General features: G+C 44.5%; 1 protein-coding gene across 1 annotated transcript; it reads right to left on the bottom strand.

The window, feature by feature from the left end:
• Positions 1 to 1,000: 1,000 nt before the first annotated feature.
• On the bottom strand, positions 1,001 to 16,727 carry SFT2D2 (SFT2 domain containing 2). The gene is made up of 8 exons (XM_057726128.1): positions 16,613 to 16,727; positions 11,504 to 11,590; positions 11,169 to 11,254; positions 7,432 to 7,513; positions 5,831 to 5,866; positions 5,685 to 5,743; positions 3,152 to 3,181; positions 1,001 to 1,343 (listed from the first exon to the last, which is right to left on the bottom strand). Exons 1-8 carry the CDS (start codon positions 16,673 to 16,675, stop codon positions 1,304 to 1,306), a joined length of 483 nt encoding a protein of 160 aa, XP_057582111.1. The 5' UTR covers positions 16,676 to 16,727; the 3' UTR covers positions 1,001 to 1,303.
• Between the last annotated feature and the right edge of the window lie 7,255 nt (positions 16,728 to 23,982).

Below are 23,982 nucleotides of genomic sequence, written 5' to 3'. Positions count from 1 at the left end.
GCCACACCCGGAAATGCAGTATCATGAAGGAGACTGAAGCTGTGCAGCTGGGGCACCCAGGCTCGGGGCGGCTCAGTTCTGCCATTGACTGTGGCTTTGGGCACATCTTGTAACTTCTCTGAGCCTTGAATTCCTTGACTGCCTAGTGGGATAACAATCCCTGCTTCCTCACAAGGCTCTTACGAGGACTAGACAAAATCAGGGACACGAAAGCACTTTGTGGCCAGGCATCGGCCTGCAACGTGGCCACCCTGCAGCCCCTGGTGTTTTCTCCCACTGTGTCCAGCAAGGGCTCCAGTGCAAACACTGGGACTGCTTAAAGGTCACTGGGCAGGTGTGTCTACTTCCTGCTGACTGCACCGTGGGGCTCTGCCATCCCACCTACTCTCCCCTGGCCCCGTTCCAGGGGAGAATGGAAAATAAAATCAGTTTAAAAGCAAACATTTATAAATAATGGGGGGGAAAAGTACAGCAGAGAGCAGCAGGAGTTTCCACCTTCTACTGGCTCTTGTCCAAAAGGAAGCAGCAGTCTTTGCTGCTGCTGCTTTGTTCTCTCTCAATCTCGGTGTAGGAGGTCAAGAATAAACATATGTGAGGGAGGGGAGGGAGAAAAAAAAGAAAAACCCAAGAGAAAAAGAGTGTGCACTGAGTGTTAGAAAATACATTCCATGGTCAGGTGTGGAATCAGAAAAGCAAGAGAGCTGCGGCTCAGGTCTAAAAACAGCACACATCACCAAAAAGTGCTCCTTTTCTACTTCACTCCAAGGCCAGACTCTCCAGGGGCTCGTGTGCAGCTGTCAGTAGGGCAGAAGCATTTGTTCCCAGACACCAGAAGCGTGTCCACACTGTGTGGGGCAGGGGTGACAGACGCCACGCTGAGGGACAAATCTACAAAGTCCCTGTTGACCCCCAAACTCTATTCCTTCCTGTTGTGTACCCTTGCCGTCTCCAACAAGGCTGCCTGTCACCACCTGGGAATCACTGGCTCCCAAGGTTTATCTGCTGCTGCTAACAAGGTTTTTTTTATTTATGAGAACTCAGTGGAACACCATCCAAAGGTGCACGAGGAAGATTCCACTCTGTCCGATTCAGAACCCACCTCTCATATCGTGCTACAGACATTTGGGTTTGGGAACACACTGTTGCCTCCAAAAGCAACCGTCAAATGTTCAGAACGCAAGGAACACGTTGCTGCAAGATCAAAGGCACGTGTCTGTGAGACGGAAGTTTAGAAGATATTTACAACGTGGTCCACCAACTTCATCCACTGTGCCTTCCAAAGCTTTGCAAAACCGGCCAAATGTTATGCAAGACACACAGCAAAACACTTCTTCACAGCATCCCTAGGAAGAAAAAACAACAAAGATAAATGGGAGATCATCATCCTAAAGGCTTCTGGAAGTGGTAAAGACCCTCTTTGAGATTTCCTGGGCACCAAGAGTAGCCCACTGCAGAGCAGAAAGCACCTAGACTATCTGCTCTGCAGTGGGTCAGATCTATGTGGCATCAAACCTCAACATCTACTAGTGATATGATCCTGGGCAAGTTACTGGCCTTATTTGAGTGTCAAATTCCTCATCTGCAAAAGGGCACATTCCCACTTACCCTATAGACTAGTTTGGAAATTAGTGCATTGAACAGAGTAGGTATTTAATAAAGAATAGCTACCATGACAATCGGAGGGAAAGCTAGGAAGAAAGAGGAAACTATCTGAAACCAAGAAATTTAGTCAGGACTGTACATTTTAATATCAACCAGAATCACAGAATGCACTGAAAGCATTAAGTCAAATAGGCACTAGGGCCTTTCTTGCTTCTAAGTAGGCAGCAGAAGCTTATTAAGGGACATCTTGCAGGAGTTCCCTAGCACAGGGAGCTCTCTATAAGTACTGAGCACTTGTTACCCTGATATATGAGCCCTACCCCAGGTACTTACTCCTTGGAACTCAGTGTAGAGCATGCATGGAAAGAGTGCAAGAAAAGCTCAGCAAATTACTATTCTATTCAAGCAGGTATACCCATCCCACCCCACATCTGGCCACATTCTAGGGCTTCTCACCCCAGTTCTATTCCTTGTGTTCTCAGCTGCATTTGTGCCAAGGACATTGGAGTCACACAAGGGAGGGAGGGAGCATTAGAGAATGCATGGGCAGGTACTGCATTATCAGGATAATTCCAGGACTGCATTTCTTAAGATATGCTCTGCACAAGAAAGGGTTTTATGGCCAAATAAGATTCCTCGTGGCAGCTCACAATACACATACTAAAGGACCTGGAAAGCCTATTCACAGAGCCACCCAGCCGCCTGTAACGTGATGGGCTGGTTAACTCCTCATCTAATCGATCGCTCCCCAGCATCTTCCGATCACCGTCAGCCACAGCCTTGGAAGGCGTTAAGACCTAAGCCTGCTCTTTCTCCTTCCCAGCTCACACACATTTCTCATTTCCTCCACATAGTTAAGGTAAAGCCTCTTTTTAGTTAACAGGTCATGAAAGAGAAGAATGGAAATTAAATAGTGACATGAGAACAGAGGCAGAGGCAAAGAGCACTGAAAGTGCTATTTAATAAAGGTTTGGAGGTCAGAAGCTCAAAGTGAGAAGGGGCCAACCCACTCTAGTTATCATGAGTCCTTTCAGGCTGGGGGGTCGAGTTGCCCAAGGTCACACTGCTAATTAGGAAACCCTGTCCTCCAGAGTCCTGGCCCTGCTTACTTTCCCTTTATGAATTCTTTTCTGAAATGTTCCCATCAGTGGGATAGTGCAAGAAAACAAGGATGCACTGAGACCCTCCCTCCATCCTTGCTCAGTGATATTAAAGTGATATCCACCTTTAGGAAAACCTGCCCTGACCTGCAGGTTAAGAGAGTGATAGTGGGCACATACGTACTGTCCATCCCAGCAGGATGTTCCCAGCGCCAGGAAATGGCAGACCTGGGTCAATGGCCATCACTGGTTGTCTTATGGGAGGGGGTGGGGATTAGCTTACTAATCTATAAAATGGGTGTATAACATCTGCCTGTTGGTCTCAAAGGATTTTAGTAAAGCTAGAATAGCATGAACTCCCTGAAAGCACCCTAAGCTAAAAGGCCCCCTGCAAACTAACATCATTCCCAAAGGACAGACGTTACAGTCCTAAAGACAGTCAGTCTTACCTTGCAAACGGTATGTAGGAAAGGCTATACCTACAATGAAAAACGAAAAAAAACATCAAATCAGATGAAGGGAGTGGAAGGGGATTGGGCTTCTGAGCTGCAAGAGCACCTGTGGTGATGTATCCAGACCCTCTCCCCCCTCGGTGTGGAGGGTGCACGCACACACACATGCACAAGCACACACACTGTGCCATGTGTCTAACAGGGAAGGGGGTGTCACTGCCAAAACAAGAGGGCAAAAGGCCCCTGTGGAGACACCTCTGTCACCTCAGCCTTGCGGGGTTACTGCTTTAACCAAATGAGCCAGCACCATCACCTACAACAGGCAGATTCCAGATATCTGCATGACCTAGAAGCCCTGTTCTAAAAGAACTCCAAATAAAATCCAGAACAACTGTCCTCTGATAGTTTACAAATCTTCAACAAGATACAATTTGTACCCAATTGGGATAAATTTTCTGCTCTGTGCCTATTAATTTTAAAAGAAGAGAAAAGAGAACTGGAAAAGGAAGGGAAAAAAGAAAAAAAACCCACTACCAAATGCTCTATGGATGAAAGTACAAGCAAGGGAGGGAAGACGGGGATATGTGTATAAAAACGGATGATTGAACCTGGTGTACCCCCCAAAAAAATAAATAAATAAATTAAAAAAATAAAAAATAAAAAAATAAAGTACCAAGATATTTAAAAAAAAAAAAAAAAAAAAAAAAAAGTACCCGAGCCCTGAGTTATCTTGGTGGTCCTAGTTAGCTCAGGCCCCTCGCCCAGAAGGGAACCACACGAGAAGGAAGCTGGCCACACCCCCAAAGGACCAGGCCTGGGTGTCAGGAAGGCTGGAAGCCAGTCAGCTCTAAGAAGGCACATACAGTTGGAACACATCAGTGTTGGAACAGGGCCATCTCCCTGTGCCCATATGAACACTGAGCCTTTAAAAACTGGCTTCAGAAAGTAAATGAAATTTAAACAAAAAATAAATTTGATCACAAAATGCCAAAACAAAACAAAACAAAACAAACAAAAAAACTGGCTTTAGAATCAGTCTGTAAGCAAAGAAAGGCATGTGTACATAGGGACTAATTTCTGCCCCCAGAAGAAAACCAAAATATAAACATAAGCCATCATACCGGGTCTTTTCAGTACCTACTACCACACTGTATGCGTCCTATTAAAATCAGGCCATCCTTCAGGACTTCCTAGGTGGCGCACTGGGTAAGAATCCGCCTGCCAGTGCAGGGGACATGGGTTCGATCCCTGCTCCAGGAAGACACCACATGCCGCAGAACAACTAAGCCCATGAGCCACAACTATTGAGCCCATGTGCTGCAACTACTGAAGCCCACGCGCCTAGAGCCCGTGCTCTGCAACGAGAGGCCACCGCAATGAGAAGCCCATGCACCACAATGAAGAGCAGCCCCCACTCGCCGCAACTAGAGAAAGCCCGTGTGCAGCAACGAAGACCCAACACAGCCAATAAAATAACTAAATAAATAAATAAATTTATGAAAAAAAAAACCAAAAAAGCAGGTCATCCTTCTTCTCCATATCTGACACTCGCCACGTAGAGAAGCTCACTTACTTGGAACACAGTAAATTTCAAAGGGCATTTTGAAAGTACATTCATTCAAAAGTCCAAAATTACTAAAAGGAAGGATGGGTGTTAAGCTTGCAGTCAAGATCCATTTCTATCAAATAAGACAATATTTGATCCTCGGAAGCTTTAAACCTTTCACAGTCCTCCTTTCTTTGCATTAGAGCCAACATTATTTTCCAAAGTAGATCAAGACACAATTTTATGAAACTGTTCCAGCAGATATCATCCCTTGATCAACTGTGAACATGCTACAGAAACACTTCAGAAGCTACTGATTCCATATGTGCCGCCAAGCCCTTTCCTTGATGTTCAACAGGTTTGAAAGAGCCATGAACCTATAGTCCCTTCCGTGGTTTTGAATAATAATGTCTCCAGTGGTCCTTTCACTATGCTTGGCCCCTGGGCCACAATTCCCTGGTCTTGCTACAGCCCCCCAGCCACACGGTCTTCCATTTCATCAGTCACTGTTCCTCATCTCCTGCTGACAAGTCACTCTTTGTCCTTCTGTTAAATGATTCATCCCATCACAAATGTAACTCATGATTTTCTTACCAGTTTCCCTTTTTTTTTTTATTGTCTATTTGACTCACAAGCCTCTTTTGATCAGCCCCTACAATACTTCATTGTCCTTACCCTTACCGGATGTGAGTGGTTGAATAACGTTTGGAACATCTCAAAATCAACGCTGAGCCTAACAAAAATGCCACAGTAAGCAAACAGCCTCCCGGGACCACTCAAGACCACTAATGCCACCTATTGGCAGTGGACTGAGTCGACAGGCTTTGGCTCTGTGGTGTGACTTGACTTGTATCACTGAGGATTCTTAAATTGAAAAGCTTCTGTTTTCCTAATCCTCCTACCCACACCATGTGGGATTTTATCTCCTTCAGCTGCATTAGTCAGAGATCGATGTGGGAGGGGACTGCTGAAAAGGTTACTTACCACGTCAGGGCCAGAGACTGCAAAATGCAGAAGATGAGAGCAAGCCCTTTGTTGTGCCACTGGAAGAAAAATGACATGGTTACAGGAATGTGTGTGACAAGAGGCACACACCAAAAAGGTTAAGGAAAATCAAAATACATACTTACCCAAAAGGCAGAACACAGGGTAAGTGCAAAACACAACTAGAGAGAGAAAGGAAACAATTAATATGACAGTGATAAAAGGGAGGGGAAAAAACTATAAAGACATCATTCTTGATAAACTTACAACAACACATCAAACTGCAGTAATCAGATTCTGTGGTTATCACAACAACCAAATGCATCCTTCATTTCAAAGCATTTAACCTACCTGAGCACCCATGTTTGGCAGAAGAGTTTAAATCCCAGTGAAATAAAACTGGCCAATAAGGATTCGTGTAGATTAAAAAGAGAAGGATCCTTTTCTACTTTCAAATTTTCCCAAAATCTCTGCCCAGCAAACACAAGCACATTTCTGGTCCACCCATCAATCCATCTTTCCATTCTAATATACTCAAGTAGGTTTAACACACAGCTCTTTATTTTAACTCCTGCCAAACACCAGTGTCTGGAGTGGAAAGTACATGTGAGGACAAAGGTTAACATGAGATGGCCATCTCACAGCCAGTGAGTCAGTTATTTGTTTACATCTAACACTTTCCCTGACTCCTTTTTTTTTTTTTTTTTTTTTCCCAACTGTGCCACACAGCTTGTGGGATCTTAATCTTAGTTCCCTGACCAGGGATTGAACCTGGGCCACAGCAGTGAATGCACAGCGTCCTAACCACTGGACCGCCAGGGAATTCCCCCAAGTCCTTTCTTAGAAAGTCCTTTCTGCAAGAGACTTGTCCAGACCAGCTACATCCAGGGCTGGCCTAGAACAATTAGTAGTCCAGCTTTTAGTCATGCCTGTCTGCTCCATCCTGCTGTATCAGTAACTACTCAATAAATACGACCAAAATAACTTCTTGGTGTTCAGCATTGTGCCCGATGTTCTGAAAGGGCACAAAACAGTAGCAAGTGTGGACACGGCCTTAGAGAATTAATTTACCTATCTGAACAAATGAGATGTACACAAGTGAAACTAAAAATAAAAGTATGTGGATCAAGTTCCAGACATTACAACACTAACAATTATAACAGAAGTCCAGAGAACATGGTCTGGAATGATGGGATGGCCCCATGGAGGGAAATGGCCCAAGAAAGGGAGACATTCTGGGTTAATGGGACAGGAAGATAGGACAAGACTGAAGGCACGGTGGTGAGAGCAGGGAGCAGGGGTGCTGGGCCACAGGAGACCAGACCCGCTTCAGGAAAACCGATGAAAACAAACAGAATCCCAAAGTCAGATGATGACAAGGAAAAAAAAAGCCCAGGCTAGGAGACCGGACACCCACCCGAGAGAATGAGCCCTGTGTTCCCGAGTTATCCCTGCTAAGCTCTGCTTGTACGTAGCATCACCCATTACCAGGAGGGTGTCAGAGCTCTCTTAGTACCACATGAGTTTGGCTGATTTGACATGCAGCACCTTCCGGAGGGGCGTTATAGAACTGGCAGTACCTTGACACCAACTGAAATCCCTTCTGCCACAGTGGTTACAGGCATCGGGTCATAAGTCAACATGAAAGGGAAAAGGGTAGGAGTCTTTAGGTTTAAGAGGAAAAATATTCCAAACAGCAGAAACAAACACTCCTATTTTAGACATTCAGGTAACAGGCAGACCTTACCAGCACCAAGATAGTTGCAATCAAGCGCGTAGGCTCGAACATTCGCTTCAGCTGTTTCATTGGTCCCATGAGGAAAACAGTGCTAAGAGGCAAACACACACAAGCTGTTCAGCCCAGAACAGAACCAAGGTGCCACCTCATCACCTCCCCATCGCCTCGCCCAGCTCACCTGTGGCAATAATAGCAGTAATAATAGCTGACACTTGAAAAGCTCTGACTGTGCCAGGCACTGCGCGTAAAGGCCTTTGTGCCTTATTCTCATTTAATCTATCACCAATTTATGAAGTTGATCATAGTTATTTTGCAGATGAAGAAACTTAAGCCCAGAGCACCTGTTACTTATCCAAGCCACCCAAGTAGGAAATGGTGGAGTGAAGCTGTAGATGCCTGTAGATCTGACTCCAGAACCACATCCATAACCACTAACATAGAGGACCCCTCTCTTTCAGGTGCTACCTCGCCGCCTTAACAACCTACCCATGGAAACAAACAAACCAAAAGACTCAGGTAACCTAAAAAAAGAAAAATTGCATCTTACAGGCTTAGGTAGTTTATGTTAAAAAGTAGAGCATTTCATCTTCTTTTGTAATCTCCAGAGAATAATTCTAATGATGATAGGAGTATCATCTCTGATGTGTGGAACATGAGCTAAGTGCTAGATATCACATACATGATCTCATTTCATCCCCTCAACAACTCTGTGAGTTAGGTATTATTACACTTATTTTAGAGCTGAAAAAATGAAGCTCAGAAAAGTTAATTTACTTATCCAAGATCACACAGGGAGGCACTTAAAAGAGCTCGCGTTCCAACCCACATCCACTGGATTCCCAAGCTTCAAAAGACAGCCCCAGCACGCCCTCCCGAGAGCGGGCTGGTGAGAGAATGTAAACACAAACAAGGCAGACACTCACGCCTAACACATCAAGTGCCAGGACCAGCCATAGCGCATGCTTCCTGACTCCTGACGGAAATGCCCCGTGTGGCATCAACGCAGGGGTAGCCAGTTACAGCCGGCGTTTAACACAAGCCAACCAGCAGATGACATTAGCTACTGAGTGTTCTAAACACAAAAATTTTTTTAAATAAGTCTACCTCTCTTTGAAGTGCCATTAAGTGTCCATTTGAATTCAAAGCTGCACTCCCAGGTTGTGTTTGAGTTGAGTGAACTGTGGAGCCTATACTGAACAAGAAGTAATAGCCAAGGGTGGCCTTAAAAATTAAATGCAGCATATATACAAAAATATAAAAGGTTACAGGTGAAGCCACATAAAACTCCTAGACACCCCCTGGAATTACAATTCGCTCCCTTTGCGGGGGTGGGATGAATTGGGAGATTGGGACTGATGTATATACACTAACATGTATAAAATAGATGACTAATAAAAAATATCAAATTGTATGCTTTAAATATATCCAGTTTATTGTAGGTCAAAAAAAAAAAATGTTCTTTGGAAATTTTTACTGAAGTGAAAATATTTGTGGCATCCACACAGCTTAATCTCACCCATGTAAACAAATTTTTTTTTTTTTGCTGTAGGTTAGTTCCTTGAAATAGTAATTTGTTTTTCTCCCTATAATTTTTCCTTCTCCCCATTTTTAATAAGAAGGCAGATTTTGTCATTCTTAGCCTCAGAGATCTGAGCAGCAAGCAGAAACAGTCTGAAGTCAATTACCTTTCAAAACATTACTTTTACAATCAGAAAATGGCATAAATATTACTAAACAAATACTACTAACAGTCCCACTTCTAACAGCAAGGGGAAAAAAACAAAACAAAAAACAAAATTAAAATTGAAATTAAGTAAATAAATAAAAAGAGTTCGCTCCCTTTCTATCTCCCTGGGCGATGCTTTGAAGAGCTGGTCCCATTAGGATTTGCTACATAGTGTTTTTGGACTAACCAACACACCTATATATTTATGCTCAGTCTAGACTCTACATTATAACCTATGATGTCTGCCCAAAGCAAAACCCCCCAAAAGTCAGTATCTGAGAGAGCCGTAGAGGCAAGATTAGACATCTCCAACACCCAGCATTATACCGTCACAAGAATTAATAAATTTAGATGATCATACTAAGTGAAGTCAGACAGAGAAAGACAAATATCATATGATTATCACTTATATGTGGAATCGAAAGAAAAAAAATGATACAAATGAACTTACAAAACAGAAACAGACTCCCAGACTTCAAAAACAAACATGGTTAACAAAGGGGAAAGATGGTGGGGAGGGATAAATCAGGAGCTTAGGATGAACACACACACACGACTACATATAAAAAAGGTAACCAACAAGGACCTGCTGTATAGCACAGGGAACTCTGCGCGATATTCTGTAATACCCATATGGGAAAAGGTCTGAAAAAGAAGATGTATGTATACGTATAACTGAATCACTTAGCTGTACACCTAAAACTAACACAGCATTGTAAACCAACTATACTCCAATGTAAAAATTAAACTTTAAAAAAAACCTGCAAAAAAAAAAAGAATTAATAAATTAAGCTTCAAGTAGGTGGCCAGTGCATTGCACTTAATCAGCTGGTTAACATTTCCAGGCAGGAAAAAAACCTAGGTTTGGGGACAATTAGGGACAAGTAAGACAGAAGTGCAGCCTTTGTCAAGTGGTTTACAGACTTGTGACAAGTCAGTGTAATAAAATGCTATCTGTGTTGCCACATAAATATATATGGGATAGACAGAGCCCATATAAAGGACAAGGTCATTGATTCTGGAGGGAATTAAGAGGTTTCATAGAAGAGGTGACTTTTGAGTCAGGTCTTGACAAATGAGCAGGTACCCATCAAATGGGGGATACAGATGGGACAGCACCCCTGGCAGAGAAAACAGCCCAAGCAAAGCACAAAGACATCTGGGGAAATGCAAGTTCAGCCTGACTGAGGAGGAGGACGCGGAGGGCCTGCTCTGCACACATGCTGAGGGGTTTGGACTTCACCCGTCAAGAGGGAACGGAAGCCACCAGGGGGCTAAGCAGGGCTGTAAATGCGTGGCTGCACAGCTCTGTGGAAAATGGCCTGGCGAGGGTCCATAAAGGAGGCAGAGAAGCCCAACAGGGGACTCCTGTAGTCTTCAGATGAGCAGTGAGAGAGGCCAGAGCTGAGAGCAGCTCAGATATCACCTTCTCCGGGAAGCGCTCGGGGTTCCCCAGGTAGGTCAGACCCGCTCACCTGCCCCTCCCGAGCACCACTCTCTCCATACCCTATTATGTTACCAGTTTATATGTCTGTCGGCCTGGCCAACCAGTGAGCTCCATCACAGCGGGAACCAAACCCTGCTTGTCCTTGAATCCTCAGAGCCCAGCACAGGGTGTGAACATACGAGTCAATCAGTGAGGGGCAGAAGCAGTAAGACTAGAGCAATGGAAATGGTGGTGTTGTAAACTTTAAAGAAATCGTTCAACTGCTCTGTGCCATATGAAATCACAATGGTGGTACAGTTCCTGCCTTCTCCAGGGATACTTCAAAGATGAACTAAGAGATATAAATATGCTGAAGTTAAAAAATATATATCTATATAATATACACACATAAATATATGTATACACACATACATGTTGAAGGGATAGGATATGAAAGTGATGTATTTTAACTTCACCTTTCCTCTCCAAATCCTTAAAACTATTGAAGCATCCTCCTTCATTTCCCTCCAAACACAACCCACAGCGATTTTCCCATCCAATAATTGGCTAAGGTTAGATTTAAAAAACTGTTACCTCCCAAGAGATGCGATGTTACCAAAGGTATAAAACACTGCGAAGAGGTATAGTCCCTTCGTGGGCACCCAGAGCAGAAGAGTCCCCTGGAAGATAAGGCACAGAGTATTTGCGTGTGAGGAACCTCTCCTACCACAGCCACAGAACCAGGACCGCACAGAGGAACCTCTTCCCCTCCCCAACCCCCTTGGCTCCCTGTCCACCTCCCTTTACGTTCCCCTCCTCTTTCGATGCATTTCACTGAAAAGCAAAAGAGAGGAGGAGGTAGATGAAAGTGGAAAGATAGAGGGAAGGAAGGCAGGGGGAAAAGATGGAGGAGGGGAGAGGGGTCTTACCAGCAGTGAGCAGAGGATTCCTATAGCAAAACAGGCAATGAAGCCTTTTATTCTGGTGCCCGAGCTTAATGACGTTGCCTCCACCACCTGAAATATTTTAAAAACTAATTACATATATGTGTATGCATATTTCATCACCAAAACAAAAGACGCACATAATCAAATTTAGAATTTGTACTGAGAAAGGCAGGAGCACGGAATCCTCCTGGCTCCTAGTTACGAGAGCCCTCGTGAGTCACTGAATGCAGCTCCTCATCCATCCACGATTCTCTTCTCCAGCAGCTGAGTAGAGGCCACAAAGCCTCTGGCTGGACACCTCCAGAGGTGAAAACTCTCTGCCTCAAGCACAAGGCACTTCACAAACAGGAAGGCGAGACAGCAGACCCTAGAGCAGCCTGAGACCTGACAGCAGCCCAGGCAGGATGAGGACCACAACTGGAAAGGCAGGAGCTCCTCCAGGCAGGGGCCCAGGAAAAGGGGAAAGGACGGGGTGGCACTCAGGCAGCTGGATCCACAGGGCAACATCTCCTAATTTAACCAGTCAAGCTTCAGCACTCGCTGCTCCTGCTGACCTTTCTGGGACCCGGGAGGGCTCAGGCTCTCATCCAAGTCTGTCCACTCTTGATGCAGAAGCTGTTCTTCAAGGTGCCGGCATCAGCCAAGTCACGCACACGGGAGACAGAGCCTAGTTAATTACGGACTGCCCTACTCATCTCTTTCTGTCACCATGATTAATCTTTCCCAAGAGCAAAGTTCAGAGGAGGCCAAGATTCCCAGAAAAACTTTGCTAAAACAAGGGAGCCTGTGAGTAGCTCCCGAGGATTTTTTCCCCACATCAAAGATGACAGTCAAGTGTCTGCACCAGAGACCTTCCCAGTCTGTCCACCTCATGCACAGTGGCTCCAAGGTGCACAGGCAGCTAGCTGCCAGGGAGACCAAAGGCCTTTCCTCCTGCCCAGCTAAGGCAGGGCAGCCAGGCCCCACGTATTCATTCACCCAGAGCTCACCCTGCGTGGCCAGCAAGGTCTCCATCTGGCAATGTGGTGAAAGCTACCAACCACACATCCCCCCAGCTGATGGAAGAAGGCAGTGGTGGCAGAAGCTGCCAGGGTCACTAGACCAGTACCTCCCTCAGGCTTGACTGCTCCCAGCTCAGGGACCTGTTCTCAACCCTGTCTCCAAACTTCCTGTCAAACCAGAAGCTGGAAGAGCAGGACCAGAAGTTCCCCACGGTGTGGCAGGCTTTGCTACAGCATGGCTTCCTCCCTACTCAGGAGAAAGGTATTTAGGGCAGTTTATCAAAAGGGTTTCTCCTGCCCTATACGTTCACACATATTGAAAATGGGCTCACGACACCACAAATCCCCTCTCTCTCACACACACATACACACACACAGCACTTGCAGAAACACATGGCAATATATAACCCTGCACAGAATGGCACACTCAAGGATGCTGACACGCACAGTGAGTAGGGTGTTAGGAGCTGATAGAGGAGCCGTCTGGTTCCACGCTCGGAAAACCTCTCCCCCAAGGTAAGCTTTGTGATACTGTTACTAGGCTTCACTGGCACCCCGGACAATCAGGTTAGACCCCTTCTGTTCAACCTCCCACCAAGGACAGAAGAAAATCAAAAGTCACCACTCTTCCTACTTATGCAAATATCAAAGAACTTACCTTGCCAAGGCGGAAAAAAGCACAGAGCTACATGGAGGAAGAAAAGTGTGGTAGTGGGATTGGATTGGATTCCTTGCGTGAGCATTACTTGGCATCAATAGACATTTTAAAAGATTCACCTGTTTTTTTAAAGAGGATAAGCCACAAGGTTAAGTATCAATTTGATCTGGCCTTGGCATTCAGACCACAAAATAGTTTCAACAGGACAGTGAGATGCCAGCTCTTACAAAAACTAAAATCACTCATGATAGGAAGCAGTTCTGGTTTCTCCTTCAGGAAGAAAGTAACAAGGTGGTTCTACACATTTCTCAAGCTGACTCCCACCCAAATGTCACCCTATTAGCCAAAATGGGTGGGGGGGTAACTTTTCATCTACATGGTTGCAAGTTCTTTCACACCCATGCTTGGTCACAGGAGAGAGGAAGCTCTTGCTCCACTTCCAACTGGACCCAGTGAAAGCTAAACACTTCTTTTTGCCAATTTGTGAAAATCAACTCTGCTGGTGTAAAGTAAGTCCCTAAATTTATGGTTTCTGGAAACTGTGCTAGTGCACTTTTTGGAAATTAGAGTAACTGGAATAGTACCTGGATAAAGTCTGTCTGACTGGCAGTTATGCACAAAGGTCCCTTTGACTCTGGGATGTGGAGAGAAGAAGAGGGGCGCTTGCCAAAAAGAAGAAAAGCTGAGAACTGTTCAGGGAAACAGGGTTGGTAACCAGAAGAAGGTGAGAAAGGAACAGTGCCTCATTCCTGTGCTTTCAAACCAGGTACCATTCAGACCTTCCTTGTCCCTGCAATCCTGTAGAGAAAAAATAAAGCCCGTACTTTCAGAAAGAAGCCCATAGAAACTAAAGATTGAAGGTGGATTTACAAAGACCGAGTATCAATCAGAAAACTCATCAAGAGGCCATCTGCGACTAGACATCGCCAGACAAGTTCTATAATTCCCCAGTTTCATATGTAGGAGAAGCAGAACTAGCCATACTTTTATTGTTTGCATTAAAAGAATAACAATTTTTAATGGTGCAAATCAACTGGTTTGCAAGGCAGAAATAGAGACACAGATGTAGAGAACAAACATATGGACCCCAAGTGGGGAAAGTGGGGAGGGTTGGGGGGGGAATGAATTGGGAGATTGGGATATCAAATTGTACACTTTAAATATAGGCAGTTTATTGTAAAAAATAAAAAAATTTAGGGCTTCCTAGGTGGCGCAGTGGTTAAGAATCTGCCTGCCAATGCAGAGGTCATGGGTTCGATCCCAGCTCCAGGAAGATCCCACATGCCGCGGAGCAACTAAGCCCGTGTGCCAAAAAAGAAAAAAAAAAAAATAAAAAAATAAAAAAATTTAAAAATAAATAAATAAAAAATAAAAGAATAACAATTTTAAAGCCCTCACTTCTGGTGACGTCTGACCACTTTTATAACTGAATGTGAAGGGACTTTAAGGCCACAGAGTCCACTTCCCACACAAAACAGAAATTTCATCAGCATCCTCCAGGCTTGCCAGCCTCGAAACCACGGGAAATGTGAGACAATCAAGTCAGTACCAACATTTTCAAGGAGGCCCTGACCTAATAAGTAAAAACCAAGCCAAAAACAACCCTGAGAGTGAATTCAGCTGGACGCAAAATGCTTCCTGGGAGTTGGGGACTCAGGAAGTGCCACAGTGATATAAACAGGAATCTCACACTCAGAGAGAGGAAACTGACAGCAGTGTTTTGGAACAAAAGAGAACCGCCTAGTCTTTCTAAAATAGATTTTACGTGTCTGCACTTACAACTCTTTAAAGCCCTTCATTGTGTCCAACACAGGCATTCACTATTTTAGGTAAAAACAAACTCGGCATTTATGTTTTCAATCTGTACCACATCGTTCACTCTTGGAGGTCTGTCCACCACTTCATGATGATTTTCTAAATCATAATATCTGCATCATCCCCGCTGTCACCCCAAGAGTCCACAGGAAGAGAAAACATCTCCCCCTTGAACTCCAGCTGCTCTAAAACCTTACTGACCGTCTGTGCAACATAAAGCTTTAGGTAAGCATGACTGTCAACCACCTAAGTTTTCTTAGGACCAGTCAGGACTGGCTTGTCAGTTCATAACAGAAGCCAGAAATCAAGAACAAGGAGCTCAGGAAATTATTCCCGAGTCTTGACCGATTGATAAAGGCAACAGATTTAAAAGAAGCCACAGGCTTTTAAACCCCAATTCCTATAACACTCAATGTCTGTGGTGTTACTTCTTCAAGGTGAAGATTCACAAACCAAATTTCAGGGTACTGAGATTTCATGGAGGGAGGGGGTGGAGGTATCAGCGTCCCACAAAACTCAGAATAAAATCAGCAACCGCAAAAGTGAGTGACAGAAGCATTGCTGAGATAACCGCTAGAGACATTGATGAAAATCAGAAGAAAAACTTAGGTTCCGAGTTGAAAGAAGCCATATCATCTTGTGCAACACCTTCATTTTACAGATGAGGAAAGTGAGGCCCACAGAATATGCCAAAGAATAATGAAAAATGTTATTCTGGCATTCACAAGGGGAAACAAAATAACAAAACTCAAAGCACTAGAAACAGGAAATAAACATTGTGTGTGTCTCTAGAACGAAGGGCATTAGTGCCCAGGTTTCAGTTGGACCAAACCTTTCTAATAAAACAAACAAGCATGCAGACGGCCTCACGAGGTCCTGGGCGTCTACGGAGTCTCCCTACAGGGAGTGTGTGCAGAGAGACAAGAGGTGTTCCCAGCCCTCCAGGAGTTCACGGTTTTCCTGAAGACAGTCTGCAGCAACACTGCGCACGGGGTCGGGTGCGACTGTCACACCCCACAACCTAAGCTGGGCAGGAACGCAGCAGGGAGCAGCGGTGGGCAGCGAGCGGGGCCGGCCACTCAGGCCCCCGGCCCAGGCCACCTACCCTACGAGGACTCCCTCCGCCAAGCTCTCAGAGGCCCCTGCCTAGCTCGGCCCTAAAGCCCTTGCCCTGGCCTGCAGGGCTGGGGCCGCCGGCCGGGCACGTCCGTCCTCCTCTTCGCAGATGTTTCTAGGTTTTGCTCCAGCGCGGCCCCCCCTCTGTGGGGGGATGGGGCGCGGAAGGCGGAGAGGGCACCGGACCAAACCGTAAACAGATGCCCACCGGCCTGTGCAAAGTGTCTGGGCCCTGCTGGCACCCGGCATGAGGAGCGGGGAGAGCGCGGGGGTCCGGAGCCCCGGAGGGAACGACGAAAGAGCAGGGGCAGAGCTGCTTTCCAAGAAATCCTGGAAGTCCTGCTTGCCGGTCCTACCAGCCGGCCCCGGCGGAGCTGGGGGAGGGGCTCCGGTGTCACCCGGACCCCGGGCCCCGGCGCGCCCCCAGGCCCTCCGCGGACCCTCCACCGAGGCGGGGAGCGCGGGACCGCGCGGGCGGGCGGGGCGCCGCGGCGCACTCACCTCGGACAGGCCGCCGCGGTCCTCGGCGTCCTGCCCGCTCAGCACCTTCTTCAGCTTGTCCATGGCGGGCTCGGTCCACCCCGGCTCCGGCCGCCTGTCGCGCTGGCTGCGGCGCGCGCTCTTCCGGGCGCTCGGCCCCCGCCGCCTCCAACCGCGGCGCGCCCCGCCCAGGTACCTGCCCACCGGGCGGCCGCCCGCGCAGGCGCCCCGCCAGCCCCGCGCCTACGCTCTGGTTTCGGTCCCGGAAGGAGGAGCGGGCGGGAGGCGCTGGATTTAAGGTCGACCGAGCGCGGCTAAAGCGTAGTTCTGCGTCCGGCGCCGCCCTCCGTGCCCCAGCCGACCGCACTCCCGGGGCCCTCGTAGGTTCAGCCGCCAAACGCCGAGTCCCTAGCACGTGCCAGGCACTGCGGAAACAAAGACGGTGAAGCCTGGACCCCCCTCTCCTCCCGCCCCACGCGCCCTCTGGTGTGGATGCAGACTTGGAAACAAATGCTCTGAGGAATCCGCTCTCTGGTTGTAATTACACTGAAAACAACTGTTTAAAAATCACTTAAGGCCAACTGGAGTAAATTCAATCTATAAGAAGTTTGTGGAAACGTTCGCAAGATAAACACTACTGTAATTCCAACTGGAAATGCATCGAGAGGAATGATTTGGGCAAAAACTTGAGGAATGGGTAGAACTTGCTTGAGGGAGTGGGGAGAGGTATATTAGATTGTTTTGTCTTTCTTGGATGGTTTGTCTTACTGACCTCAAACTGGACTCCAGCGCTGATGACTCTATGTTGGAGAATCCATGTAGTTCTCAGGACGGTGCCAGAGAGAGGATGTGAGCTCACATCTCAAACTGCTTGCTGGAGAATGTCTGGAAAACTGACTTCAAGATTAAATAGGCTTACAAAAAACAAATCCACAGAGAGGTTACCAGGAGCACCCACTAGAGAATCTTACTGCACACTCTCTCACCACCCCACCCCCCCCACACACACACATGAAAGAGTAGGAATACTGTGTCTGAATGGAAAGAATTTAGATGTTACCAAAAACTTGTTAGAAAGTATTATAAATTAACCAAGCAAAGGGATTTGCACTGGGCCCTATACAAGTCAAATGGCTGTAATTGCACCCCATGTGACTTCATCTTTATGGTTAGGCAAATGTGCTATGCTTTATAATCTTAATTTACACCTGAAATCTTTTTTTTTTAATAAATTTACTTATTTATTTATTTATTGGCTGCTTTGGGTCTTTGTTGCTGCGGACAGGCTTTCTTTAGGGGCGAGAGGAGGTTACTCTTCATTGAGGGGAGCGGGTTTCTCATTGCAGTGGCTTTTCTAATTGTGGCTGGCAGGCTCTGGAGCGCAGGCTTAGTAGTTGCGGCTCACAGGCTTAGTTGCTACGTGACAGATGGGGTCTTCCCAGACCAGGGTTCAAACCCATGTCCCCTGCATTGGCAGGTAGATTCTTAACTACTGTGCCACCAGGGAAGTCCCGCACCTGAAATCTTGAATAACAAATGCTGTTGCTCTTGCCTGGATGCTCTTTACCCTCTTGTTTCACTCAAGAAAATGCGTACACACATTTCAAGACTCTTCAAGTATCAGGACAGAGTAGAAAGTTCATCCATGCTGGATTCAGGAAGATCCAGGAGTTACAACTCTAGCGCTATCATGTACTAAATGTGTGGCATTGAGCAAGTTACTTAACCCTTCTGGTCCTCAATTTTCTCATCTGTGAAATGGACATAAATGACTACCTATGCAAGTTATTGTGGGAAGTAAACATGACTATATGTACAGAGCCTGGAACATGGCAGGCACTCAGTTAGCAACTCATGGAAGCTAGTTTTACTCTGCCGTATCCTCTGGGCCAACCCACACTGATGTGGCAGTTGCACTTTCCTCTGTGTTCCCAAAACACCTTAAACACACCTGTAAATACTCATCTCACAGTATTATCTTTATTCATGTTCAAGTCTGTCTCCTTTACATTGTGAGAACCTCACAGTGTCATTCAGTTCTTTACTCCCTGAACCCAGAAAAGCACCCACAAAATAGGTGCTCAGTAAATCTTCATTGAGTGAGTCAATGAATGAATGAATGAGAAACTTTGTGTTTGCCTTTTGCAATTTAGTGAATTGTAACAGCCAGACAGACGGGCAGATAGGGCAACACTTAAATGACCATGGTACCCAAGTCAGCAGGGAAAGCCTATTTTTGTCAGCAAAGTGAGAACACTGGGCTGCCCTCCACCTCCACTCTGCATTCATCACAGTAAATGAGATTTTGATCAGAAAGACCATATCTGTAATCTCACCCCATGACTAAGATCAGAATTTCCCTTAGGGCTGGGTAGGGATAGACTCTGCTCTTGGCCCATGCTGGCAGGGGAGTCTGCAAATCACAAACGTACACAAATGCATTAAAGAACACAAGCCGTGCGGCACAGCCACACAACAACAGCCGCAACACCACCAACAATAAAACTATAGCTCCACGTGTATCCGTCAGTGTAGGAGACAAACGTAATTTAACAATTGTTTAGCTTGATTTACAGCTTTCACATATTTAGACATATTGACTTCCATTTGTACTATTTCCCAGATCCTACAAATCTTAGGGGCACACGTGCCTGTAAGTGGTCCAGTCAAAGGACTTGGGTTGCCTAAAGGGAAATGCTAGATGGGTTCAGATGTAATAGGACAAGGATTTTCTGTTTTAAAATGGGAGAAAAATAAGCCTGCTAACAAAGCATCAGTGTACAAGCTTTATGTTCAAGTGGTGATGAAATTACCTGAAGCAGGAGATTATAAATCTTGAGATCCAGACAGCCCCATCTACAGCAAAACAGTATCTCAGCCTGAGGCAGAAGGGCGAGGTATCTGCAGCCAGCAGGATTGGAACATGGGATCTTACCTCAGGGAAAGCCTGGTCGGTCTCCTTTCTCTCGAAGGTCTCTCTACTTTCTCGAGGACAGCATCCCTGTCCCCCATTGACTTAGCCTCACAGAGTCCTTCAGTCCTTTCACATTTACTGAGCACCTACTACATACCATATACAAGGCCAGATGCTTGATATTCAAATACAAAACTAAAGAGGCATTATCCCTGATTTCAAAGAACTTTAGAAATCAACCACCTCTCCTGCTGGAAAGAAGAAGGAAGCACTCTGAGTTAATTGCAGGACCAGTAAGAAAGAGGGAAGGAGGCAGAATATTAGCATCTACACTGGAGCCCAATGTTACTAGTGATATCACTATGCAAGTAGTTATGTAATGCCTGAGGAATACTCTCTTAAAATATATCTTAAAATATTCTAAAACTAACTTCCTCCCCCAGCCTTGTTCTCAAGGTTGCTGATTCATTTTTTAATTGGTCTGTTATTCACCTAAAAAAACATTTATTGAGTGCTATGTGCCAATGAAGAAACATGCAGTTCCTATTTTCAAAAAGGATAAAGTTACAAATGATGAGTTTTTGACCATTTTAGCAGGGAAATGAGGTTTTGGCCATTTTAGCAGGGAAAATTTTAGCAGGGAAATGAAAAAAGACAAAACAGTACCCACAGGACATGTGTTAGCACTTACGATGTATTTACTATGCAGTATACAACGCGTCACGTGTGCGTGGTATACTTCTTGGGAAGAATTGTTCTTTTTTCTGTAATTACTGATAATTTTCTGAAATGATAATGATAGGAAAAGGTAGGTGTTTTAAAAATATTCTTAGCAAGATTAAATATCTGTGGTCTTCTACAACTCTGTTCATAGTACCTTGACCTGATGCTTATGGGAGTTGTATACATGATATGGTAAAATGGTCAAGATATCAGTTGTCATACTGTGCAAAGCATGTCTGTGAAATCTGTAAGTCTGAGAACCACTGGTCTCATGGATCCATGAATAACTAGTTCTTCTCTACCTTCATTTCTTTTTTCCAACCATAAAATGGGTGTTTCACCAGGCTGTGTTGTCTGCTCTCTGTTTTCTCTCTTTACATATTCACCTTTGGAAAGTTTATTCCTTTCAGGGTTTCAACAACACATTTCTACAGTGCTTTACAATTTATAAAGTTCTTTTACAGTGTAAAGTAGTCCCTAGTGTCAAAAGGATACAGGTTTAAATCTAGATGCCTCCATCTATTAGTTTTGTGATCATGTGTGACCAAACTCAGGTTTGGCTGTTCATCACTTGAAAGCCAATAGTCAAGAGACAAGTGTTGGTTGGAAAGGAAAGCTTGCTTTATTCAGGAGTCTGACAACCTGGGGAGAAGGTGGACTTGTCTCCAAGAACCAACTTTGAAGATTCTGCTCGACCATGAAACTTTTTAAAGGGAGAAAGGGGAAGTTCATCGCAGTTCATCATTTGGGGAGGGGGTCAGAGTCTGCATTATCTTCCACAGTGTGCAGACTTTCTTCTGATTGGATGGTGGTGAAGTAACAGGGTGGTGCTCCAGGAATCTGGTGCTCAGCCCGAAGTTACCATCCTCCACCTGGGTGGGGGACTCAGTTCCTGCAAAAGAGCTCAAAGATATATTCCTTGAGGAGGAACTAGGACTCTCCTTTATTACTGCACTATTGTTTCTTGACTGCTCCTCCTTTGTTTATGCATCCCCTCACTTTTCTGATTAGCAACTTTTGAATCTCCCCCTTGGAGTTCAGGGAAGGTCTAGGAGCCTGAAGTCTCTTTTCTATAAACATGGAAAGGATTTATACCCAGAAGGGCCCCACAGGGTCCTACTCAGTTTCACATGGGCAAGTTATTCAATCTTTCTAAGACTTGGTTTCTTCATTTGTAAAAGGAGATAATAATAATACCTACTGCCAGGGTTTTATGGGGAGTGAATGAGATAATCAGTATAAAATGCTCACCATATCTTTCAACAAAAGGTACCAGGACAATTAGATATTGACATACAAAAGAATGAATTTGGACCCTTTTCTCAAACCATATGCATAAATTAAGTGAAAATAAATCATAGACTTAAATATAAGAGCTAAAAAGGCACCCCTCCTTCACCCCAATTTTGCCTATAAAATTCTTCCCCGAAACCCATCAGGGAGTTCAGGTTTTTCAAGCACAAGCCACCCATTCTCCTTGCTTGACCCTGCAATAAACTTCTCTCTGCTTCAAACTCCTGTGTTTCAGTTTGTTTGGCCTCACTGTGTGCCAGGCACATGAATTTGCAATTGGCAACAAAACTCTACAATTCTTGGAAGAAAATATAGAAATAAATCTTCATGATCTTGGGTTAGGCAAAGCCTTCTTAGATTTGACATCAAAAGCACAAATGACACAGAAAAAAAATAGAAAAATTGGACTTGATCAGAGCTAAAAGCATTTGTGCTCAAAGGACACCAAGAAAGTGGGGCGAAAAAAGCCACAGAATGGGAGAAAAGATTTGCAAATCATCTATCTAATAAGGGACTTGTATCTAAAAGGTGGAAAGAACTATTACAACTCAATAATAAAAAGACAAAGGACAAAGGCTCTTTTAAATGGACAAAGGCTCTTTTAAATGGACAAAGGCTCTGTGTAGACATTTCTCCCCGAAAGAGCCACAGATGGCCAATAAGCAATCATTAGTCATCAGAGAAGTGCAAGTCAAAACCACCATGAGATAAAACTTCACACTGACTAGGATAGGTATGATGAGAAAGAAGGATAATAATAACAAGTATTGTTGAAGATGTGGAAAAATTGGAATCCTCATTCATTGCTGGTCCAGAATATACAACAGGGCAGCTACCTTGGAAAACAGTTTGGCATTTCCTCAAAAGTTTAAAAATAAAGTTACCACCTGACCTAGCAATTCTACTCCCAGGCATATACCCAAGAAAAATGAAACCATATGTTTACACAGACACTTGTACACAAATGTCCACAGCAGCATTATTCATAGTTACCAAAAAGTGGAAACAACTCTAAATAAATAAACTGTGATATATCCACACAATGGAATATTATTCTGCAATAAAAAGGGAATTGAAAAATGATACATGCTACAAAATGGATGAACCTTGAAAATATGCTAAGTGAAAGAAGCCAGACATAAAAGATCACATGTTATATGACAATTCATATGAAATGTCCAGAATGGGCAAATTCAAAGAGACAAAAAGTAGATTAGTTGTTGCCAGGAGTTGGGGCAGAGGGGAATGGAGAGTGATGGCTAACAGGTACAGGGGTCTTTTGGGGTGAAAATGTTCTAAAATCAGTTGTGGTGATGGTTGCACAAACTGTGAGTATACTAAAATTTAAAAACTATTGAAGTGTACTCTGAGTGAGTTTTATGGGATACGAATTACACTGCAATAAATTTGCTTAAAAAATGCTTAGTACAGTGCCTAGTACATGTTTCCCAATCCATGAATGTTATTTATTCTGCAATGTAACAGGTGTCCACCCTTATCTTGCCCTAAATGTGTCCAAGTTTGAACTCAGAATATTGAACTAATTTATCTGCAGATACATGCGCACATGTGCAAAATGGACTGTGTAGAAGGTAATTCATTGTGGCATTGTCTACAATAGCAAAAGATTGGAAACAACCTGAAAGTCCTTTATGTGGGGAATGGTTAAATAAATTATGATATACTCAGTCACAAGAATACAAAATAGTCACTAAAAGACTATTAAAAGAAGAATGAGGGAGTTTTTAATATGCCGATATGAAACTGTTTCCAAGATACACTGTTAGGAGAAAAAGAAAAAATCAGGTCCAAACAGTGTAGGAGAAGATAAATAGATGATGACTACATAGATAGATGATAGACATATGTATGTGTATACATATATATATGTATATTTGCTTTTATATGCATGAAATATATCTGGAAGGACTAAAACAATAAAAAACAAAAAATACTGAGATTATTCTTTACCTCCAGGGAAGGAATTAAGTGACCATGGGCCAGAGACCACATCACTATATATCTTTCACTGACTTTTCAATTATGAACCTTGTGAATGTGCCTGCTATTCAAAAATATAGACACAAAAGGTCACAGATTGTATGATTCCACTTACACGAAATATCCAGAATAGATAAATCCACAGAGACAGAAAGCAGGGTGGTGGTTGCTAGGAGCTGGGGGGAGGGGTGGAGGCTGGGGAGAAACTGCTTCCTGGATAAAGGGTTTTACCTCAGAGTGATGAAAAGATTTGGAAACTCAACAGAGGAGGTGGCTGCCTAATACTGAGAACACGCTAAATGCAACTGAATTGTTCAGTTTGAAGTTGTTAATGCAAATTTCACCTCAATAAATTATTTTTTAAAAGCAAGAAAGATGGAGAGGGAAGGGAAAGAGAGAGAAAGAGAGAAAAGGAAGGAGAGAGGAAGGGGAGGGTGCAGAAGTTCCATCATGAAACTGA

This window comes from Hippopotamus amphibius, chromosome 3, assembly GCF_030028045.1.
Source record: "Hippopotamus amphibius kiboko isolate mHipAmp2 chromosome 3, mHipAmp2.hap2, whole genome shotgun sequence".
In the NCBI taxonomy this organism is placed as follows: Eukaryota; Metazoa; Chordata; class Mammalia; order Artiodactyla; family Hippopotamidae; genus Hippopotamus; species Hippopotamus amphibius.
Note: the sequence above shows the minus strand (reverse complement) of the source record. Positions and strands in the feature narration are given on the sequence as shown.

Excerpts from the sequence above, each read along its gene's own strand:
- SFT2D2 (XM_057726128.1), bottom strand. The coding sequence starts at position 16,675 with ATGGACAAGCTGAAGAAGGTGCTGAGCGGGCAGGACGCCGAGGACCGC. Across the intron at positions 11,255-11,503 it reads GAATCCTCTGCTCACTGCTG|GGGACTCTTCTGCTCTGGGT; the intron begins GTAAGACCCCTC and ends CTTATCTTCCAG. Across the intron at positions 5,867-7,431 it reads TTGCAACTATCTTGGTGCTG|TTGTGTTTTGCACTTACCCT; the intron begins GTAAGGTCTGCC and ends TTCTCTCTCTAG.